Source organism: Gadus morhua, chromosome 23, assembly GCF_902167405.1.
Source record: "Gadus morhua chromosome 23, gadMor3.0, whole genome shotgun sequence".
Taxonomy (NCBI): Eukaryota; Metazoa; Chordata; class Actinopteri; order Gadiformes; family Gadidae; genus Gadus; species Gadus morhua.
This window is the reverse complement of record NC_044070.1, coordinates 6,544,352-6,567,999: the sequence shown is the minus strand read 5'-3', so window position 1 is coordinate 6,567,999 and position 23,648 is coordinate 6,544,352. Positions and strand designations below refer to the sequence as shown.

At 45.5% G+C, this 23,648-nt stretch overlaps 2 protein-coding genes across 2 annotated transcripts in view; both read right to left on the bottom strand.

The window, feature by feature from the left end:
- Positions 1–5,104, bottom strand: part of c23h8orf34 (chromosome 23 C8orf34 homolog) — a 70,306-nt gene extending 65,202 nt beyond the window's left edge. Inside the window, exon 1 of the mRNA XM_030349620.1 lies at positions 4,731–5,104. Within this exon, the coding sequence (XP_030205480.1) occupies positions 4,731–4,799 (69 nt within the window). The 5' untranslated portion in view covers positions 4,800–5,104. The remainder of the gene's footprint in view (positions 1–4,730) is intronic.
- Positions 5,105–5,492: 388 nt separating this feature from the next.
- prex2 (phosphatidylinositol-3,4,5-trisphosphate-dependent Rac exchange factor 2) overlaps positions 5,493–23,648 on the bottom strand; it is a 117,212-nt gene continuing 99,056 nt past the window's right edge. Inside the window, exons 37-41 of the mRNA XM_030348986.1 lie at positions 18,906–18,972; positions 17,937–18,127; positions 13,007–13,109; positions 8,586–8,653; positions 5,493–6,547 (exon numbers count right to left, since the gene is read on the bottom strand). Coding sequence (XP_030204846.1) covers positions 6,502–6,547; positions 8,586–8,653; positions 13,007–13,109; positions 17,937–18,127; positions 18,906–18,972 — 475 coding nt within the window. The 3' untranslated portion in view covers positions 5,493–6,501. The remainder of the gene's footprint in view (positions 6,548–8,585; positions 8,654–13,006; positions 13,110–17,936; positions 18,128–18,905; positions 18,973–23,648) is intronic.

Genomic DNA, 23,648 nt, shown 5'->3' with positions numbered 1-23,648 from the left:
TGTAGCTAAGTGTTTGTGTGTTTTTGTGTATATGTGTATAGCTAAGTGAGTGAGTGAGTAAGTGAGTGAGTTTGTGCGCGTGTGCTTGTGTGTGTGTGTGTGTGCTTTTATGTGTATGCATAAGTGAGTGAGTGAGTGAGTGTGTGCGCGTGTGCTTGTTTGTGTTCGTGTGTGTGTGTGCGTTTCAGTGTGTGTATAGCAGCATGTGCGTGTGTGTGTACACACCCATGCATCGCCGTGTGTAGGAGCGTGCATCTTACATGCGTGTATTCTGCCTGACTGAGCGACCCGCCGTTGACTGAGAGATCTGCGTCCCGCAGGTCGGACAGGGAGTCGCCGAATCACTTGATCCGGCTGAGGCTGGATAATGCCGGGCCCGCATTCCCAGGTGAACGCCGTGGCCGGGACCTCCACCACAGGGTCTACGTGGCAATTATTTCCACTTCGCAGGGGGAAGAATCAGCAGTCGTAGTGGGCAGGGTGGTGTAGGGGTGTAGGTTGCTCGACTCAGAGTGGAAACGTTCCTGAGTTTGGACCCCGATGTTTGCAGGCTACCTGTACTGACCTGTGCTGTCGGTCTCCTCGGGCAAGATGCTAACCGGCTAACCCCCTTCCAGCTCATTCATGACTCGATCTGCGTTCACTGGTTTGGCTGACACTGTCTGATGAACGACAGTAGAAAGCATGACTCAGGACGCTATTTCGGTATGAAGAGGAGGACTTCAAAATGACGTGGGTGGACGGTCACACAAGGTGCCGCCACAAGCTACCATTTAACCCACACTGTACGCCGTCAAACATTTTACAAAGTGTAAAAGCTTCAGCATCAAGCAGCATCCAACCCTAACTGCGAATGCAGTAGAGGCTGAAACTGTGTTTTTGTAAGCGAAAACGGCTTGATTGTAAATCCTCCCTGGGCGTCTTTGGTGCGCTACAAACAAGCGGTTCACAACGCAGTAACACAAGCAGGTGGTGATTAAAGACTCGACGCCTGTGAATGAATGGCGCCCCTGATGAAGACCCCTGAGGAACCAGCCAAGGCAGCAGCCTGCAACGGGACTCTGAGAGGGGCTATCAAAGCAGCGCATGGCGCCGCGGATGAAACCCAACAACGTTTCCGACATTAAGAGATCAATTGGGGAGGTTTTCTTCTGTTCCGACGTTGTGCATAGCGGGGTTCAATGCACCGAGGGATGGTCTCTGGCCTACATAGGAACCGCTGATTGACAGATCCCAGCGAGGAACGCTGCGAGATAAGGGGTTTGAACCGGTGGAGAGGTGGCGACAGCGTGAACGTAAGGAGCTTTTAGGGCCCTGGGTCTGTTACACAGACGTCTAAACCTGAGGAAGTCTCGGGAACGAGGCTGCAGCGTTGCTTTCAGTAGATTAGAAGGAGAAAAATGATATATGTAATTTCTTGAATGTACAATTAATGGAATACTGTTGATATTTATCCTGTTAAATAAAAGGACCTCATTAAAATATGAGACAATAGCCCTTACAAAACGATTCCCTCATAAAGGACTATATGAGGGAATATATGACTCATGGGTCCCATTATCAATGGGAATCATTGCAAAATAGTTAACAGCCAAATAAAAGTAAACGGCATGAATGATGTTCAATACTCGTGTTTGCTCCGAGTGTCATATATTCAGCCAAAAAGAAAAGATAACATAATATAAATAGAACTTAATACAGAGCACAATGACTTCAATTATTGTGACAGGCTATTCCACAACGATACGGCTTCAGCGGTCTGTGTGAGACCACCGTTTCATTAGCCGGGCCGGGTTGGGGAGTAATCATTTCTGAGGGAAAAAATTTGCGGTGTCTCATCACAGTAAGTAAATGAGTGCTCTTCGTATAACACCACACACCCCCCCCCCGCTGTGCCGCTCCACTGATGTGGCAGCTGTGTTGCGGTGCCGGGACCAAAGTGCGATTGCTCGCTCTAAGCGACCGCAGGGCAGGGGAGAGTATCACACCAAGACAGCCGTGCAAACCGAGGTGCAAGGTTCAGCTGGTTGGCTCATGGCCTCTAATCGCAGGTAAAGCGTTCCGAACACAACGGAATATTGACCGGATCATTGAACTTCATTGGGAGGCTTCCCCCTGAAGACCACCAGCTAGCTAATCGCATCCTCAATCAATCAAACAATCAATATCCCTCCTGCCTTTAAGTCCCTCCCTAATAGCCTGTCAAGCATGAGTCAATAAAGAAGCAGGAATTCCTTTTCACTCCTTCAGTTACTTTGCTGCTCTCTCACAGCCGATCCTGTTGTCTATTGAACGCACCCACAGCATGTGTATCATGTCAGTGCGTCCATCGTCACATACAAACAGAGGGGTGATTAATGTCTCTCTTATGCTTGATTTTCTATTGTGTCCCTTATGAGGGTTTTACGATTTATTGGTCATTTAGAAGAGCCTTTGATGCAAAGCAAAGTTCTGTGGCAGTGACATACGATATAAGACGGAAATAAAGGAACAACCAGTGCACACATGCAATCCAATGTGCAGCATCTATAGACCAGCAGCGCCACTGCACTGTCTTGTCCCGCGTGTGTGTAGCACCACATGGTGGAATGCTTCCTAGCATGGACTCTCAGAATTCTGAGAAATTCCACACCACCATCTATGCGGCCCCGGAAAAAAGAAATGTACAATATATAAATGAGGTATTTTGACCTCTCTCATCACCTCAACCATGTGACACTATCTTGGCTGAGATAGTACGTTCACGTTGCTTTATCCCTTTTAGGATTCATCGGCACCAGCCTCGCAGCCACGCCGGCCTCGAGGGAGGGACGGTGACACCCGTGGGACATTTCATATGCACTCAGTGCCACCACTTCCGTCCTGCACAGAGAAACCAGAAGCCAGCCTGCCTGCAAGACGCTCGCAGCCGACGGCACACAGCAGACATTGCGGAGAAACCGCCCATCGGTATATTGGAGCATTTCAAATACAGATGGAACACATCTACGTCTGTTTGGTTGACCTGCTCTGCGGGAGATATTGCCTATATTGTGTATGTTTTATTGCTTTTTGGTGACATACAATGTGTGTGCACTTGTAGCCACAGCGGTATATCACCACGTCATGTGTGCGAACTAGCCTCCCCTAGATGAAGGTTGCTACGCTCATCATTGTCCCATGCTTGTGTCAGTGAACAAACACTTTAGAGTAAATAGAATCTCTGATCTCGGGGTAACTCTCACTCGACAGTTCTTTAGAGAAGGTTAGAGATGGAAAAGCGGGCGGGATACAAGAAAATGTGTTGAACAAGAGGAATAAGACTTCGGAATAGTATGTATATATATCTAAGGGTTGACAAAAGAAAGAAAAACCTACGATCAGAATCACGTGGAGGTTGAAAGGCGGAGAATTCTCAACCTCCACCTAAATCAGTTTTTTTCTGTGTTTCACGAAGGCACTGTAGACCTCATAATCATCACATCATAGTACACACACAGCCTAGCCGGTACATTACTCTGCACTTATTCCCTGCCGTCCCACGCTCAGCTCTACAGAGGTAGCTGTCCACGGTGCTGAAACAGCAGCCACATTCTGGAGATGAAGGATACTATGTTTGGGCTGTGTGCGTGTGTGTAGCCTACTTACGTGTGTGTGTGTGTGTGTGTGTGTGTGTGTGTGTGTGTGTGTGTGTGTGTGTGTGTGTGTGTGTGTGTGTGTGTGTGTGTGTGTGTGTGTGTGTGTGTGTGTGTGTGTGTCTTTCTGGCTGTCTTTTGCATCTGTGACACAGTGATATGTAAATGTACGCAGTAGGCATCAAAAAGTGCTGATGTTTAATTTTGGTTTGGCACACACACACACACAAATAGAAACAGGCACACAGACATTTATAATGGTTATGCGACTAAGAGGCATCTATGTAGAAACAACTGAGTAATCCAGACATAGCTTCATGTATGGTCTAATTATGGGTGTATTTTGGTCATTCTTCTAGTGGAACAGATCAGTCACGCCCTCCTCCTAAAGAGGACTGCTTTAAAGCCATGCTGAGAAGACAAGGTGATTACAACAGCTCTCTTACACCAAGCAACCAGCCACCCTGCTGGGATGCTTTCTGCATCTACCGATACAAAAGACGAGTATGTCCCTAGCCAATACCCTATCCAAGCTTTTTCTAAATGAAATGAAGCTGAATAGTACTGAAAGCGGTGCAGAGGTTATACGAGATGCAAAACTTGTTGTGGACTAAAAGACTGCTCGTTAAGTCAGACAACACGAATATAACGAGGTGATGAAATCATGGCAAATGTTGGCTCGATGCTATATCGGTTAGTAGGTGCAAAAATTATGTTTTGCCCTCAATCTACCTCAGATATGGCTCAACATCGCGTCTAGCAAACCAATATGAAATTAACTTTACTGCGGTGTCCTCCTGTAGCAGCCTAGTGGGACGTTTTCAGAGAGGTAGCATGTCACCAAGCAGTCCTTTCGCTCGAATAACTAAAGTAGAAACACCCTTTACGATCATCTCTTTTAGTTGTACACGCTGGTAGTTTTATTCGATTGTAAAAAATAAAATAAAAAACCAATCCCTTCGCGAGTGAGGCTCCTATAAGGTGACCGGGTAAATGATGAGGCAAAACTCAAGATTAAAGCAGATACAACACAAGTGTGCCCACCCCAACGCCCTTTACCAACCACCTACTCTACAACACCCCTGGTAACAACCTAAGACAACCTACTGCACTCACCTCAAACAAGGGTCCGATCTTATTGCTCTCCAGATACGACTGAATCCTTGACTGTTGTGGAGACGCCATGAAGACACACACGCTGTGCCTTGCGGGAAGCTTGCACGAAATTCAATTACTTCTCCTTTGGTCGGACGGTCCAGTCATCCGTGGCTCATCCCCTGCACACATACAGTCTACTAGCAGGCGAGAGGTTCACTGACTAGGCTCTCTCCCCTCCGAAGCCCGGTAGTGTACAACTCATGTCAGGGAATGATTGCAGATCGTCCTGTTCATTGGCTGCAAGTGCGTTCCCCGCTACCGCCCCATCACATATATTACATGCAGCCTATTGGGGTCCCGAGTGAAGGCGACTAGGGGGGCACTTCTCCACACTACCCACTGAGTGTAGAATAAAACAAGGCTGGACTTAGAGATTTGGTTTGCATGGTTGGTCCACCTCCTGGGCTGTGACACTGCGCTCCTCCTCATACATTACATGCATGCAATAATGTGCGTTCATTTTACAGGCTTAAGGTTTAAGTAAATTTGTAGTATTATTTACAAATAAAAGACAAACTAAATCACAATAAATGAAAAGAAGATAATGTATAGTGTATAGTGGATCTAAACAGTGTGATCATCTTCTATTTGACTTTACTTTGTCATTATTTATTCTGTAAACATAGCATTGCTGTTTTGAGGAACATATATGGAATGCTGTTCAATTTGGTAATTAATAAAAAATGACAAACGCAAAGAGGGTTCACGGAAACTATCAAATATGAGCTTATTGTTTCAGCTTTTTAATACGACTTGTTTGCATAGTAAACTACTTCCATTCTACAACAATGCAGCAAATGCTAGGTTGATAAGTATTCAAAATAAAAAAAAAACCATCAAAATGATATCCTGAGTAATGCCAATACAAAAGAACAGAATATACTCCATAGCTCAAAACAGCCATTAATCTATGACGTGTTAATACTGATGAACAATGAAAAAATATCTCTGTGTCAGGTTACTATCACACAACATCAATTTGCAGTGGAATAAACTGATTTATGAAATCCAAACAATGCGTTCAACAATATAGTGGCTCCGTCCTCAGCAGAAAAACTTTTTTTCTTTCTGTCATTTTTTTAACGGAACATCAATATTTACAGGCTTATCAACAACACAAGATCATATAAAAACGGTACACAATTCAATCCACCAAGTTCTTCTACAGTCGAACCAGTGAAGCGATGATGTGTCAGAGGAAAGGCGAATAAATGGAATGGCTAACTCGAAACATGTCAGATTATAATCCAATAATGTCCTCTCAACAGATATGACTTCACTTTATATGTAAATAAAAATCATTATTGTGAAATGAAAATATTGCCCTGTAGGAAACAACAAGATCATTTTAAGCTTGCTACGTGACAACGGCATTGATTGATTCCTTCAAATCTAACTTAGTTTGCAATTTTAAGGCACAAATGTTTTGTTTTGGTTTTATATATTTAATTGAGATGCTTTTTCGCTGAATAAAAAATGCACACTTATTCGGTACAATAGCAAGAAAAAAATATATAGTATTAATTTGACTATGTACTGCTTTAAAATTATATTTACATATATTCGTCCATGGGTTGAACATTACAAAGGAAAAACCTGGATCTAATGGCAGGTCAACAAGAGAGAGTTAGCCTTCAGTCGTGTCATTCCTTCATGGGCAGGTAGAGGACTCTCTGGAGCGGTTTGACCTCCACAGCCATAGGAAGACACTTTATAGAGCCCAAGTGCATTATGGGTCGCTGTCCGCGGGTGGAGGCTGGCACAGTTTGTACAATCTAAGGGAGAAAGAAAAAGAGAGGTTAATCACTAGGAAGCTCAACACAATGTGGTTCATCGTGCATCCTCAGCCCTTTGCGTGCACCCTGGAATCCCAGGGGTTTATAAAAGGTCAGGTCGGTGTCACTACCTCCTCCTCCAACAAGCCTTTAGCTACATTTACTTGATTTCCTGTATTCTGGTTTCTAGTCCACTCGGTTCCTGTATTCAACATTTATTGGGACAGTAAGGTTTTTTTTAAATAAAAAAATCACAAGCACACACAAATAAGTTTTCTTTGTCCAGCGTCATTGCAGAAGAAAAAACAAACTGAAATTGTGCACAACCCGGGGTCCGCCATCAAGGGCACCGGGTCCTTGACTTAAGAATAAATGAAACGTTCCTCGCTGCACCACATCACTTCCTGTCAGCCTGGTTCAGCTCCCTGCCCCCTCAACCCACCCCCTGTGTCCATCAAATATCACGCTTCCAGGAAAAACATATGTTTCTAAGAAAAATCTCAGAGGACCATAGAAATAAATCTCCTCAGCTGCCCAGCGTGAGACTGAGTATGTCTTTTGTCAACAGAGATCACGACATAGGTTTCATCTGCCAGTTAAGGGCTACAAAGGAACAGTAACACGTGGGCCGTCCACACATCACAGCATGTTTCAGCCTGTGTATGGGTATGTGCTTTCAGGGTTCTCCACAGAAACATAGATGCAGAGACTGAATGAGTACGTGCTGCTTTTCAACAACACCGTTTCCCCACTCAAACAGATTTGCATATCAAATGCATCTTCAGATGCGTCGATGAATCCTTGGTGCTTTCCGTCTACCGGCATCAGACAACATTCCTCAGAGCTGTACTCTGTGTTCATATGAAGAGCTTGCAAAATCACTCAAAGTCCTGATGTGCATGCCAAACAAAATAAGTTTTCAGTCGTGTTGATCACTTATATTTCCCAAAATTGGATGTATATTTATATGTATATATTATGTTGCTGCAGGCGGTTTTTCTGAAGCTCCTTTTACATAAAAGCCCTGCAACCCTAAACTTATTTAGACCTGTCCCAGACAAGACAGGTCTCACGTCTGTATGTGAGAGCGCAAAGGTACGCATCAGTTGTACCGAACCCTAAACAGATTTTTGATGACCTTAATATGTTTCCACCAAAATATATACATAGGTCAAAGCACACTTGGCATTATAATCAAACATAGTAGTCTCATTATCCTTGTCTATGATTTATGGAATAACGACACAGGTCGGTTTTCAGCAAACCCCAAACTCCTCGAGTTTGAGGATGAAAACGAGAACGAGGGCTTGCAGATTCTGAGAAGCACCGGTTGGTCCCTCCATACGTTCAGGCGGCGTAAATCACCACAGATACATCTAATGAGAGTGGCCGTGCGCTCCCTAGCTCGGACCGCTGCGTCCCAACACTTATCATGGCCCCCAAATGAATGTCTTTGTCAATCTCGCTAAAAGGTTTGCAGCAGCTGAATGTCATGCAGGAGCCCCGCCGGACCCCAGCCGAGGAACCGAGGAGGAGATACCGTCTTTCTTTAGCTTAGCATAGTGTTGCTTAACATTAGCTTAGCCTGCACAAGCTCTGTGCTTTCCCACATACACAAACAAGCACAAATTTGCTTAAAAAAAGTCTGAATTTGTGTCGATTTCTTAGCAGCAGTGAAGGCTCCAGTGGGCATCAAACCCATATCCTTGCCTGTTTGCTGCCATTGCCATGCTACTCCTTAATTAGCCATCGAGACTGACCATATCATCGTAGGTCAGTTATTGTCAGAATATTTGATAAGGTACTTTAAAGTTAATCACTAGTATACATATATATATATATATATATATATATATATATATATATATATATATATATATATATATATATAAACATACATACATACATACATACATACATACATACATATATATATATATATATATATATATATATATATATATAGTACCATACGGTTCAAAACAACCACAAACTCACACAAACACATTGTGTTGACATGAGGACATTCTGGGGTTACCTTGGCACCGTGGACGGGGTCCGGTCTCTCACTCCCAGATTCTTGGCAGAATTCTGAACCCTTGCCCCCTAGAAGAAGAAAAGAGAAGACATTGAAGGAATCCTTTGTGAACCCAGAAGGACAAAATTGATATCAACAGAAGCTGTAAATAGCAGCAAAGACATTGTGTCCATAATTTCCAGAGACGTCCCCACAAAGGCCAGGGCCCCACAAAGGAAGGTCCCCACAAAGCACCTTATACAGTCTATACAATATAGTGTCTATTGTATAGACTGTATAGAAAACTGGCATGGAGGATTAGGAAACTTATAGATATCTCAAACATCTGCAAAAATATATTCCTACCTGATAATCGCTTTGACGCGATTGATGATATGCTAACGTTACCGAGGAGTTGGTGGAGGTTACTGCTTAGCGAGTACTGCTGGAATCAACACCTATGCTTTAAAATACAATTTTGCACGGTGTGGAATTCAAAACTACGCAATCCACAGATTTTGGAGATCCCAAGGGGGTGGGAGATGAACAGCATTGCAGGTGTTATGGGCTGTCTTGTGGTTAAGGTTGAAATCCCACTACCTAAGCTATAACTTCTGCTTACCATGGTTTCTATTTTAGGTTCTCTTTGTGTGTGTGTGTGTGTGTGTGTGTGTGTGTGTGTGTGTGTGTGTGTGTGTGTGTGTGTGTGTGTGTGTGTGTGTACTGCCAGACTCATGTCTTTACTTCGACCATGTTCTATATATGCTGGCCACGCACTAAGCAGGAAGACACACAACTACTGGGCACAATGTGTGTGTGTGTGTGTGTGTGTGTGTGTGTGTGTGTGTGTGTGTGTGTGTGTGTGTGTGTGTGTGTGTGTGTGTGTTTTAGGTAATATCACAATATCTAATTTGGATTTGAGAGCACCTGCATCTACTGTGTTGCAATGACGTATGCGTAGAACACACAGACACACACACACACACAGACACACACACACACACACAAAGATACACATACACACAGCACAAATTAAATCAGGACCCTACGCAGCTCCTGTGTCGGTTCAGTTCCAGAGCCCCACCAGACCAGGGTTGTGTAATCCACCGTGTGAAACCCACCTCTGCAGCCCGCCGCCCTGCTCTGTCTGGAGCCAGCAGGACGGAATGATTCCTCACCTGAAGCTCATCACGCTCATTCATATCGACGGACACTAAACAGATCTCGGCCCTGCGAGCCCAGTCTTCAAAGGGCTCTTGTGTTCTGACGTAAGGCCAAACCAAACGTGCACAGAATGCCTTTTATGTACTCCAGCGAGCGTGGCTGAATGTCCCAAAATCCTTGGACTAAGTATAAACCAGGACAAGGTGGTTTGAGAACCATATTCAATGGTCAAAAGTGCGGGGGTTATAGCTGTCAGTATAGTGTACATGGGGAAATACTGTAGATGTCTTTTGCCAGACGGATGGTTTATTCTACATTTGGATTCAATGAGGTTTGGTGTGTATAAGTAGCGCGGCAGGAATCTAAAACGGAGCTGAGAGTTGAACACTTCCACCCTGGCTCTGACGGTTAAAAGATCAAGAACAAGATGTGAAGAGACAAAAATATTTTCACCAGTGATTTTCCCCATCTTGAAATTCTGCATTATTCCATTTGATCCTGAGTACACCTTGATCGGGTATATTTCCATCCCTTAAAAAAGCAACACACAAATTAGCACTTCAAAAAAAATGACACCATCCAAGCAAAAGCCTGCTGGGGTAATATATTGAACTGTGTGCCTGGAGTGAGTAAGTGTGTCGTTCAAAGTAAATCACACGCCATCCACGAAGGATGTCAGCCCCGGGGAATGGATCGGACGCATTTTAATCCGTTTCACAGCAATTCGGGGGGAATATGCATAGCGGACGGATGGGTGTCTGCTCTCTGTGATCAGGGGCTCCTATAGAGAGGACTCTCTGACGCACCGGGTCACCTCCGGTGAGCCGGCGGATGAGACCTCAGCCTGTGTTGGTGACGGTGAGGAGTGTTAGGACCCCGGAGCTATATTTAAATTAACCGGATTCATCATGCTGACTGAAACGCGAGAGCTCGGACACACCGCTGTAAACACAGAGGCCCGCTGAGTGTACGTATGCACGGCAACACGCACACACGCGCCCTCATTCTAGTTGTTTTGGAGAACACCCATAATGCACCTAATAAATGCAAAGTTGGAGTTTGGGCTTCTTTTTCCAAGTTTAATTTGATTGAATTCATAAGCATGAAGTATTTTAGTGTTTGTTACTGTACTGTTAATAGGACTGGGCTTTTGTCCAGACCTAGCTGTTATTGAAGTAAAACTTTATGTAACATAATGGAGCTAGATGCGTCATTGCTTTTCATTTCCCTTTCATAGCCCATTGTTTTGCATTGTATCTCATTATAACAAGAAACGTACAGCTTTCCTGACAATCTGCAAATGAACTCACAGAGTTTATGCTAAACCTCCTATCCTTAGTTCATGGACTGCCTACTTCCCTGTGACTTTCATCTTTATTCATCTTTATGTATGAATATCAAAATCAAACAGAACAAAGAAACATAACAGCAGTTAGTTTTTCTAATCATACCTGCTGTTAGGATACAAGATTACAAGACAAAGTCGGCGTCTAACTGTGACGATCAGTACAAACGACCCCAGAACCTGTTCAACTGCTGCTCTGCTGCTACAGTGTTGCCCAAACCAGTCGGACACATCAATATCTGCAATTAGCTCACAGATTTACAGTATCCATAAACAGACACAAACACAATATAATCACCCGGGGCCGCTTAGGCAAGCTGTGCTCCCACTGCTGAATACACTATATCATAGTGAATAATACATTATATCATAGTGAATAATACATTATATCATAGTGAATAATACACTATATCATAGTGAATAATACACTATATCATGGTGAATACAATATATTATAGTGAAGAATACACTATATTATAGTTAATAATACACTATATTGTAGTAAATAATACACTATATTGTAGTTAAGAATACACTATATTATAGTAAATAATACACTATATTATAGTGAATAATACACTATATTATAGTAAATAATACACTATATTATAGTGAATAATACACTATATTATGGTGAATAATACACTATATTATAGTGAATAATACACTATATTATAGTAAATAATACACTATATTATAGTGAATAATGCACTATATTCACCAGGCTCCGTAAGGGGAGGTTGTGATCCCATTTGGGGGCCCTTCCCTGTTAGTAATCTGCATGAACTTGGTTGTGGTCAGGGTCAGTCATTAGGCCGATAGGCTGCGATTGGTTGTACTTTGTCTCTACCTCCTAAAACACCCAAGGTCAAAGACTGCACAGTGTAAGAGGCCATTCTGGCATGAAGCCAGCTCCTCTATAGGAGCCGAACTGAACGGCCTAAGCCAAGGTAACGAGCACACAACTACACACATACATACACACAGGCAGGCAATATATACACACACACACACACACACACACACACACTCGTGTGTACTTCAACACTTATACACACACTCACTTACACACACTCTCTTCCACTCTCTTCGACACACACACACACACACACACACACACACACACACACACACACACACACACTCTGTTCGACAGGTACGCACACACGCTCCAACACACACACACACACAAACACACACACACACACACACTGTCAAACTTAACTTTCTCTCTATCTAATGCTGCTTTCATTGTCTGGCAGCCTTACAATCAAAGGAGGAACTGAGCTGAGCTGAGTTGAGCTCTACTGCCTCGAAGCTAGTAATGACTAATGAGTATCCACTGCTTATGGAAGGAAGAAACACTACTTCATTTCCCACCACAAACATTAAAAAAGCCTTTCTCACGAGTCTCTCTGGTAAAGCTACTTTAGTTTGTTAAGCTTATTTTACTTAGGGTCACCAGTACACGTTAACATCTGTCCATCTGCGCCGCTCTGCATGGAATAATACACATAAAACAACAGACATCAGCTAAATACAAAGCGATTCAATACATCTGCGTGTGTGTGTTTGTGTGTGTGCTGAAATTGTACACGTGCATTGGTGTTCATGTTTATGTGAATGTACCTACCACCATCTGTCTCCACACCTGCATGTGTCTGTGTGTCCATGTATCTGTTCATGAATGGCCGTGTATATGCTTGTGTATGTGTATGTCTGTTCATGTTCACGTGTCTGTACAAACACACACACACGCGCGTCCATGTGTATTCACGTATACCTGTAGGTGGCGTGTCTTGCTCGTGCGTGTGTGTGTGTGTGTGTGTGTTCACGTTCACGTGCATGTACGCACGATTCTGAACACACACACGTCTGTGTGTGTTCACGTGTATGGTTGAATGCACGCCGGGTTCGACGAGCCCCTGTTTACCTGTTTCCTCATGACGTCGGTGGCCTGCATGATGCAGCGTGGGGGTAACCCGTGGTTACGGGCAAGGAGGATGGCCTGTTCGAGCGTCACACTCAGCGTACACCTGTTGGTCACACACACAGGACACACACAGGACAACTGGGTCAGGGGCCCACTCACAAAGGGCTCCGGGTACACAGCGCCACAAACAATGAGACTCCCATCCTATTGGTGGAAACCTGTCTGTTCCGCCCGGCGACAGCTGCTTATTATAACACGTTTTTCGTCTGGCCTGATGGTTAGAATTTTTTTTTTTTTTTGTGTGATGTCTCGTCGAGTGGTACATGCTAAAATAAGCTGCTTCAGCCTGAGAGCATGTATGAGGCTGTGTTTGTGTGTGAGGCTGTTTGTGTGTGAGGCTGTGTTTGTGTGTGAGGCTGTGTTTGTGTGTGAGGCTGTTTGTGTGTGAGGCTGTGTTGTGCGAGGCTGTGTTTGTGTGTGAGGCTGTGTTTGTGTGTGAGGCTGTGTGTGTCTGTGTGTGTGAGGCTGTGTGTGCGTGTGTGTCTGGTTCGTTCTCCCATATGCACATTCATAGCTATGGGTGAGTAGATGATTATTTATTGTACTTCAAAATATTCCTGTTAACAAAAAACTACCCCCCCCCCCCCCTCCCTCTGCTGATCAGGTTGAAAAAAGAAGAAAGCAGTACATTTAGAAACGTTAAAAAAGTATTAACTTTTTCGTTCCATGAATACTGAACAGAGGAAGAATATCATCTGCATACATTTTCTGCAGACTCTCTACTTTGTGACATCGAGCTCTCCCGAGGTACACTTGAGTCACAGAGTCAATGTCACTGAGCCAAATGTCCTCGGCTGGACGGATCTGTGATGATCTGTTGAGATGTCAATGGAGCGACACACCAGCACTCAGTTTAAGCTGAGCAATCGTGAATCATTTTCGACGCGCCATAGAAGGGCCGCAGCAGGAAATAGTTTGAAAGCAGAACTTTCCCACGGGCAGGCACTACCCTTCTGCTCTGCCTCTCCGTCTCCTCATTATTAAGTGGGAGGTTTGGTTTATTTTACTGCAGGGCTTGTACATTGCGACCTCACATCGCCTCCATTTTGGGAGCATTGCAGCATTGGAAGGCTCCTTCTTATTTTGCTATGCTTTTTGGTCGTTGCTCAGCAATGAATCATGAAATATTTGGTCATGTTGGGACAAGTTTGTTTTGTTTCAAAAAGCTACATTGCTTCTCATGTGAGACGTGGCGGAACAAAGTTTTCACGAGCCGAGGTGATGGTATATTTATGTTGATTTAGGGTTCTACCGTGCTACGGCTCTCATGAGTCCTCTCAATATGGCCGACGCACAACGAAACGTCCATGATGCATACTGATGTACGAGCTATCGCGGTCGGTGGGGAACGAGGTGCCAAGGACGAGTCAGCCCCATTTTCTGTGGAAACATCTAGATATTATCCCTTTAGTTTGGGGTGTCATGAATGGAAAATTGCTGTTGACATGAGTCTTGGCTTCATTTGTTGCGACATCGTTAAGAGACACACACGTGATCTCTCTCTCTCTCTCTCTCTCTCTCTCTCTCTCTCTCTCTCTCTCTCTCTCTCTCTCTCTCTCTCTCTCTCTCTCTCTCTCTCTCTCTCTCTCTCTCTCTCTCTCTCTCTCTCTCTCTCTCTCTCTCTCTCTCTCTCTCTCTCTCTCTCTCTCCAGGTGCAAGGGAAGCGGTAACATGCAACACGAGCAATATCAATCCAAGATCCCGCCACGGAAAATTGAATTGTCTTCCCAAACCGCCCCATCGTGCGCCATAACGGATCGCTGCTCCAGGGCCTCTCCAACCTCCAAAGGCTTTCCAAAATGTCGTTACGTCTTGTTATCTATCCAATGCGCCTCACATTTCCGCTCCGCCTGACGGAAAATAAGCGAACAGCGGTCTGATAAGGGATGCGCAGGCTGCCAGACGCCATCATTTATAATCCGTCCACTCCAGGATTGAACATCCCCCCCAGATGGACGGGATTCACTGAGTCAGCCGCCGGAGCGTGGAGACGCCGGGCTACATCAAGGGAAGAGCCAGAGAGAGGCTTTCAGCAACGCACTGGAGCAGCAAGAACTCAACTTCTCCTTATCGTCTCCTACCTGTGAGACCCCCTCTTGTTATTTAACCACCCAGCCTTTTTGTAAAGGCCCTGCAGTCAACCAACCAGTTGGTATAAAATGCTTTCCGGAATCGTATACCATTCCGATACTAAGGAGAGTTTAGCGTGAGAAACAAAACGTAAACAATGGAGTGGGAAGTCTGTGATCAAAGTGATCATGAACGTCCCTTTGAAAGCTGTAAGCGGTAACGCGTGTTTTAGTGAAGCAAGGAGAGACTGTTTTGATGCTTTGATCGCCCGGACCAGTGTGGTCCTTTAAATATCTCGTTATCCGGGGGGAAAACACAACACAGCCCCTTGAATCTGAAACCCCTCCCTGTGTCCCATCCCTCATTTGTGCCGGTGTCATACGATGGGGGTGATTTATCCCCTTCCCTCTGATGTGGCTCCAGCCCGCTGAACACTTACAATCCAGAGCCCGGGCCCATAACCATGAATGAAAATAACACGCAGAAAAAAGAACGAAAAACGTACGAGAAAAAAGGGAAAGAAATAAGTCTGTAGTGCATGAAAACGAAATGAGAAAAATCTGAAAAGCGAGGTGAAGAGAAATCACTTAAACCGGAGAAGAGTGGCGAGAGAGGAGTACGTCTGATACTGTGTCCTCTTAAACATGCGTCGAATACCCTCCCTTTTAGCCACAAACTCAACACAGGTTGAAGGTCAGCTCGACAAGGAGAAAAACCCACCCAGCGTTCCTGGCCCCAGAAAGAGAGTGCAAAACATCTGCGTGAAAGTGAGCTCACGGTCGATGGACGCTCAGATACCCGAAAGTGAGTCATTTCCTCAAGTACCTACGAACGTGTACAGCAATGCATAGGCAACTGACGTAATTAATGAGTTTCACTCTCACGCTTGCTCTTGCTGATCACGAGGCCTCCTATGGTGTCGAACAGTGTTTAATTTGAGTAATAAGCCATATTAATAGACACAACACACACAAACACACACACACACACACACACACTCAAACTCACAAACATAAGGACACTCTCACGTTATTAAAACTCATCCATCAGGCCTGCTAATCAAATCAAGAGCGTGCGAGAAGCCCAACTGGCTGCTGACGCAATTTCCAAGTAGCTAATCGACTGGCTCGGCTTGTTTTTAATTCATCTCCATGAGATATATGTATTTTTGCAACACAAACAAGTCCATGTGCATTGTGTGAAATCATTATCCTCTGTTCATTATTTATGCAGTGGACGTGTCACTCAACAAATCAAAGGTCCATTGGTTACAAATGTTTTCCGTTTATGACCTGCCCTGAGGCAAACAATAGGCCATGGAAAGAACCACAGTAGGGCAATCAATGAAGGAGTTGGTTTGTTGAAAGCCTATGATCGATGATTGATTATTCATGATCTATCTATTTATTTCAGGGTGGTTGCCTAGCTGCAGTGGAGAAGTATAGTAACGTGTGGATTCCCCTTAACCTGCCCCTTAAACAAGCTAACCAGGTATCTGGTAGAACCTGGTTCTACCAGATACCTGGTTACCTGGTGGATAATATCATATCCATTATAAAGCTTTTTCAGTTTTATAACGGGTATGATATTATCACTTACCTGGTTTAAATCAGTTGTTCAGATAATGCGTCACGTGTGTATTTATTCACAGGCAGCAGGCAGCTCAAACTATTAGGTGGGCACTTTGTAAAGTAGTGTGCATGTTAGCTGATAAATGGAAAAGCATGAAACATTTTGTCCAGGGCATAAGATTTAGATGTCAGGCCTGGGATTAAACTCATCTGAACCATTACACACACGCAGAAACATGCGTGATCACACACAGACACACACAGACACACACACACGCACACACACAAAGGTTTAAGCTTTCCGTAATGGCTTTGAATCGCCAGGCGACTCCATCCACACCATTCTATCACACCATCACTCACACACATCAAGGTGTGTGTGTGTGTGTGTGTGTGTGTGTGTGTGTGTGTGTGTGTGTGTGTGTGTGCGTGTGTGGGTGCGTGTGTGGGTGTATGTGTGGGTGTGTGTGTGGGTGTGTGGGTGTGTGTGTGTGTCTGCGTGTGCGCGTGTGTTATACAGACCTGGAAAAAAGAACAGAAGAAGAGAAGGAGGGAGGGTGAGCTTGAGTAAGGAGTGAGTGAGGGATATTAATGGAAAAGAGAGCAAGCAATGGTAAGAGGGAGAGAGAGGGAGAAAGAGAGAGAGAGAGGCGAGCTGGGGGAAGAGATAGTGAGAGGGAAATGGACTGAGACGGAGTGGGAGAGATGAAAGATGGCAGTAGGAGGCGGGATCAGGGGTAACAAACTGCCAGGATATTTCCGTCCTTATCTATTGACACATGTTCTCCCGTGCAGTCGCAGGTGAAATGAGGAACCACGTACAGAACACGACCTCCGGTGTAGCGATCAAGTCAAGCCTAGGCTGTCCTTGTCCGGCCCGTTATTAAAAACCACACGCCAGCGGTCGTATTCACCGGGCGATTCACACACCAAGAGAGCACAGCGCACAGAAAAATGACCGTTCATCCATGCATTCATGCTCGATTTTTGTCTGGTAGGTTGTCGCTCGGAAGAGGGAAAGAAAGACAGAAAGAAGAGAAAAAAGTTGACAAAAGTAAAAAAAACAATGGACCGGCAATGCACATAAACCACCCACAACCACATCAACTCACGCACAAACACACGTATCCAACCACACACACACACACACCCCCACACACACACACACACACACAAACAACCCCCCCCCCCCCCCACACACACACACACACCCCCAGACCCAGACTGACCGGTGGACGCCGCTGTTGCACATGACGATGTGCGTGGCTCCGAGGCGGGAGCAGAGCTCCGACGCCACGCTGAGCAGGCCCACGCCCGAGGCGCCGCACGCCGTGCTCTGGCAGGCCGCCGTGCGCCGGCAGCTGATGAAGCTCTCGATGAGGCGGTAGAGCTCGTCCAGCGCGTTCAGGGGCCGCATCAGCTGGGGCGGGGGGGGGGGGATTTTAGATTTTATTGTTGTTATTAAACCTTTATTTATTCAGGGAACGGCCATTGAGAACAGACCCTCTTTTTCAACAACGCCCTGTTTACAACATATAAAAAGAATAACTGACACCCAAATGCACAACAGATATGACAACACTGCAATACATAAGAGTAAATAACTAAATAATACAATGCACATTAAAAACACGTGCAATCCTCAGTCGGCCCTTCTGAACTTCTCAGTTGAGACCAATCCCAAGAGGAGGAGAGGGGGTGGGGTTCAGAGTGTAGCGCTGGTACGTCAGTAGAAGTGGTGCACGGCCTACTCAAAGGGGTCCTTTAGTGAGGTACTTGACCCCTACGTTCCTCCTAATGATACCTTTCTCAAAGAAACTCGAAATGACGAAATACTAGATATACAGTGGTGAACATTCTTTTAATTACATCATTTAGCGGACCCTTTATCCAAAATAACGCTGTGTGAGAAATATGTTGCTAGGAGCCAACACAGGTAGGGCTGCCAGCTCAAAGGGGACTATTTCCATTCAACTTCTATTAAGTCATCTAGCCAAGTCATTTAGCTCCAGTGGAGTCAGACACTGAAGACATCGGTAGGTCAAACAACCTCGTCACTACACTATTCTTGAAAGAAGGTGTGTGGGTGGGTGGGGGGGGGGTACCTGACTGAGTCTACAGATGATAAACTGACACAAACGGTTATTCAAAATGGCTCCTGTGTTTAGTAATAGTATCAGAGGACCACAGTCACTCACCTTGTCTACGAGAGCAGCCTTAGGTGCAGAGCTGGGTGGCATGTTGGACTGGTCCAAGTAGAAGGCCCTGAAGGGGGGGGGATGGGGACACAACAACACAGAACAATTACTAATGGATTAACATCGACAGGCTGGTAAGTAGACGTTAATAGTGTGTGGGTAATGGGTATACATTCAGGGACTGTATTGATATAGCTTCGCCGCGGCGCTGTCCTCTACGCTCCACTGGCTTTTCGGGACCAAGGTGGTTGTGTTTCCGGGAAAAAAGTAGGCCACCCGCTTATTATGGAGCCCACCATCCCTCTATCAATCATAAAGCTAAGCCGGGCCCCCCAGTTCAGGAGAATCACAGACTAAGCATTTCTTATCCCGGGCAGCTCTCCAAATGCCATTGGCTCATTCATTCATGAAGTCGTGTGTGTGTGAGTGTGTTTGTGTCCTTGTGTGTGAGTGTGAGTGTGAGTTTGTGTTATTGTGTGTGTGTGTGTGTGTGTGTGTGTGTGTGTGTGTGTGTGTCTGTGTGTGTGTGTGTGTGTGTGTGTGTGTGTGTGTGTGTGTGTGTGTGTGTGTGTGTGTGTGTGTGTGTGTGTGTGTGTCGGATGGGTGTAATTTACGCATCCTGCCATCGGAGGCGCTGTCACGCTGGTATCTTTATGGAGATGGATGGATGTATATGCGGCAACGGGCCCAGATCAGGTTGAATGTTATAAGTGCAAGCTCAGCAGACTATGACTCAATCAAATCTCTGTATGGCGGAGCTGGGGCTAAATATAGCGCCGCATCCACTACATTAAACTGCCACGCAATAAAACCCACACGATCAATGGATCGCATACTAGAGAATGGCATCATTCGGTCTTCCACACTGAGTGGCTCTCTGAAATGGTACGTGTCACGGCTTCAGCAGGATTTACTTATGAAGGAGGAGTGAGGAGGGTAACGGTGGAGTAGACGAGGGAATCGTTCCTCCAACCGTTTCCTGAGTGGAAGTCGTTCCTCTGCATTCATGTATTCTGCGAGTGATTAAAAACCCGGTCGTCACGACTGATACACGATCCGGCATTACGTCATGATATTAAAAACGAGGATTGACCCAAAGCGACACTGAATCGGATTCATGACACCGGAGTTCATAGCCGCGCAAAATAAATCAGTCCATCAGGGCAGGGGGGAGATGCCGAGTGTGTGTGAGACATCAAGGACGGGGCCTGAACGCTGCCTGCAAGGTGCTACCGCCTCACCAGACGGATCACATCCACGGGGCGCTCCTCCAACGTGCATTCACACCCTACCGCCGCTTGACACCATGCCATACGTTACGCCGGGTCCTTCATTGACACTAATGGCTCCTGGTGGATCAGGACATATGAGCGCCGAGCCAAACAGCTAACCGCCGAGAGTAAATCATATTCAACGGAGACAAATTAAAAGTAATCGATACCCGACGACGCAGCTCGGAGCGACCGACGCCGGGCGGCAAACAGCTGCGCCGCCGCGGAGTCATCGCTTCTGGCGCCTCGTCGATGTGTCTCCCAATCTGCGGTTGGGTGCCCTCACGGTGGATCGCCCTCTCACCTTATGCCGCACACCGTCGGGTGACGGAGTGGAGTTGACTAGGGGTTCAGGGAACGCTAACGGCCCGTGTAATTGGTTCAAGATGGCCTTATCGCTCACGAGACGCTCCGGGATAGCAGGGGGGGAAATTGCACAGTGCCTCAGCGGGAACCATGCTAACCACTTGAATTCACTCTATAAACGGCTGGCAAGCCCCTCCGACTGTGCTTGAGGTCCATTTTACAGTTTGTTGAATAATACATACAAGAACCGAACATACGGGTCGGGGGGGAAGGGGTGGGAGTTCTTGGCAATGTCACTAAATGTTTGATTTCCTCATTAAATTTTAAACGGTTAGCACATGCCATTGTTATGGCATAACACTCGACAGTGTTTTGTTGAAGACCAAAACACTCTCAAGTTTGTCCATGAGGCCCATTATCGCTAATGTCTCAAAGGGCTTCAGAGACCTACATTGAAATAGGTTGACACAGCCCATTGCGAACCCGCCTCCTGCATCCTACGCCCATAAACAGATACAGGAAAAGCCGCCAATCAGGGAAGAGGAAATCTTAGGGGGGTATGAGGAATCCCCCTTTTCAAATGGATATTAAACAAAAACGTGTAGGCTATAAAACTCGATTCACCCATAGCGATTAAAAAACCTTTCACAATAGGAATTTGTTCATGTCCTAAAAACATTTCTTCATTTCGGGGCGGTACAAAAAGAAACACAACTATGATATCTCGAAACCTTGGCTGGAATAGGATTGCAGATTGATCTCAGCCACCGACATGCTATCTGTCATCTTGGCCCGGGCAGATCCTGTTTATCTGTCATCTAGCCGGCTCCCTGTACTGCGCCCAGAGCCAACCTTGACCGCGCTCCCCTTATCTGGTGTGTCTGAAAGGTTGGCGCAAGACTGTCTGAGAGAGGGAGTCACCTTCAGCAGTAATGGCCGAATCCCGACTAGTGCCACACTGGGCATTTTTTTTTCTGTACTTATTTTTGAAAATCAGTAAACAAATAAATATAATGCATTCAATTGAAAGTAGTGAATAATTAACATCAACTCTCCCGACGGCCTTGACGAGAACATAAAGACCCCTGGAGGTCCAGAGCCATGAAAGAATGAGTCTGATTTCACCTCATGGACCGTTTAGGTAAGGCCTCCATTATGTATTCTGGCCGTGTTATGTTTTGTCAAACCTTTTGGGAACTCAAGAAAAAAATATTGAAAATAAATGATGGCTGAAGAATAGCAAGCTAAGCCTACACACTATGCAGATACATGTCTTGCTGTGGTTTTACAGAAACCTATCTTGCTGTGGTTTTACATGTTGGACATCGCTCATAGGAGCGAGTATGTTAGTGCTATCCAATGCGGTCCTCATGAAATAAAGTCATATTCCCCCCACGTTTGGTCCCACACTAATTATCCGTGTCATTTGGAAAGGCGATACTCACTCGAATGCGGGTTCACATCATCGTTAAGCTTCAGGGGTCCCATCTGAGCGGGGTTCGAGAGAAGCTTAAGATAGCATAGAGTTAGCCTAGTAAGTTCCCATGACACAGCCTGCTTGCTTGTAAACGACCACTCTCCTAACCCGCAGGCAACTCTTTAAAAACCAGAGTTGTCGTAAAGCCACAGCCTCGCTACTCCTGTTAAAATCTGCCGGACCTTAGTGAAGTCCCAACCCGCCATCTTGTGAAACTAAATCAACGGATCACAATAAAACGCCACCACCGAGACAGGTATGTGGATTTCCACTTATCCAGAGACATTTCAATGACCATGTGGTGCTGGAAAAAAACGGCGGAAAGAGCTACTGGTAGGGCAATCATGTTCTCACATCTCTGTCCTGTAATAATGAATAGGGGGTCTCTCCCTCCCGTGACCTCTAGCCCATCAATTCTTACCCAGGGCGCTAATGGAGGAGTTGGCTGGCTGCCAGGGAGGGCCTGCTCAGCTTTCAGCCGGCTTGCTTTTATTGAGCCTGCGAGGCTACTCAATGCGCCCTGTCTCTTCCTTCTTAACAATGGGACGCTGCGGCCCTCATACCCCCCAGCACAGCTGCGTTAGAGACGGCTTGAGTGTCGGTGGATTTAAATAAAAAAAAAAGGGAAATAAAAAGCAGATGTTTTCATGGGAACAGGAATTCATACCCTGACGTTGACAGTTGGATCACTAACACGTGCGGAGGGAAAGCAGCGTTAGAGCCGTGTGTCAGCTTTACAAAAACGAATCGGAATGAAGTTCGTCATTAAACACCCAATTACAATGACTGTTCCGACACATTCAAACTTTGTCGTGGGTGAAAAGGCCAGGAAAAGGGTTTGGGCATGACCTATGACATCCCAATTTCCCACAATGCCCCCAGTCGGTTGTCGACAGTAGAGGGAGACGCCTCCACGACCAGTGCGGTGGACGACGATAGTGTGACTTCAGCTCCACACCAAAGAAGAAGAGCACATCGCTCCGCCTCTCAACACCATTCGGATTGAAAGTCAACGGTGCAAGGTGTAAAAACGCATAATTGCACTCAGCGCTGTCTCAACAGCAGGGAGGACTTCAGCACTTCAGAAGCTTCGGACATTGGAGTAAGAATGTCACAGGGTCACTTCGTCACCGCTGCTCCACTACAGCGGACGCTAACGTCTATAATTGCACGACGGTGAAAATAGCCGTCGTATCCATCTGGGGGAAATGGCAGTGGGGGAAAGTCTCGTGTCTCGTGTCTCGTGGGAAAGTCTTCGCTTTAATTAAAACTAAAGCGAAGATATCTATGCATCCATCCTACAGATCTAACTTTGAAAAAGACTTGCTATATTTTGGCTCGACTTTTGATCCACAGCTGACAGATACCCCAAAGCAGCCACAGAGTTTAAAACAAGACGTACCTGGTAAAACAAAAGAATGAAAGGGGTACTGATGACATCAGTTGTACACATACATGGAAAACCATGACTGTATACATTATACGGGTCGTGTTTGGAGTTCAATACAGTGTGATGGTAGTGTTTGTGGTGATCGTAAATTATGACCGATGTGGTTTCACCATCCTCTCTCTCTCTCTCTCTCTCTCTCTCTCTCTCTCTCTCTCTCTCTCTCTCTCTCTCTCTCTCATGAGAAATCAAACAGCACATGTAGCTATGAATATATTAGCAGGCCCTTCAGGTCTGTATTT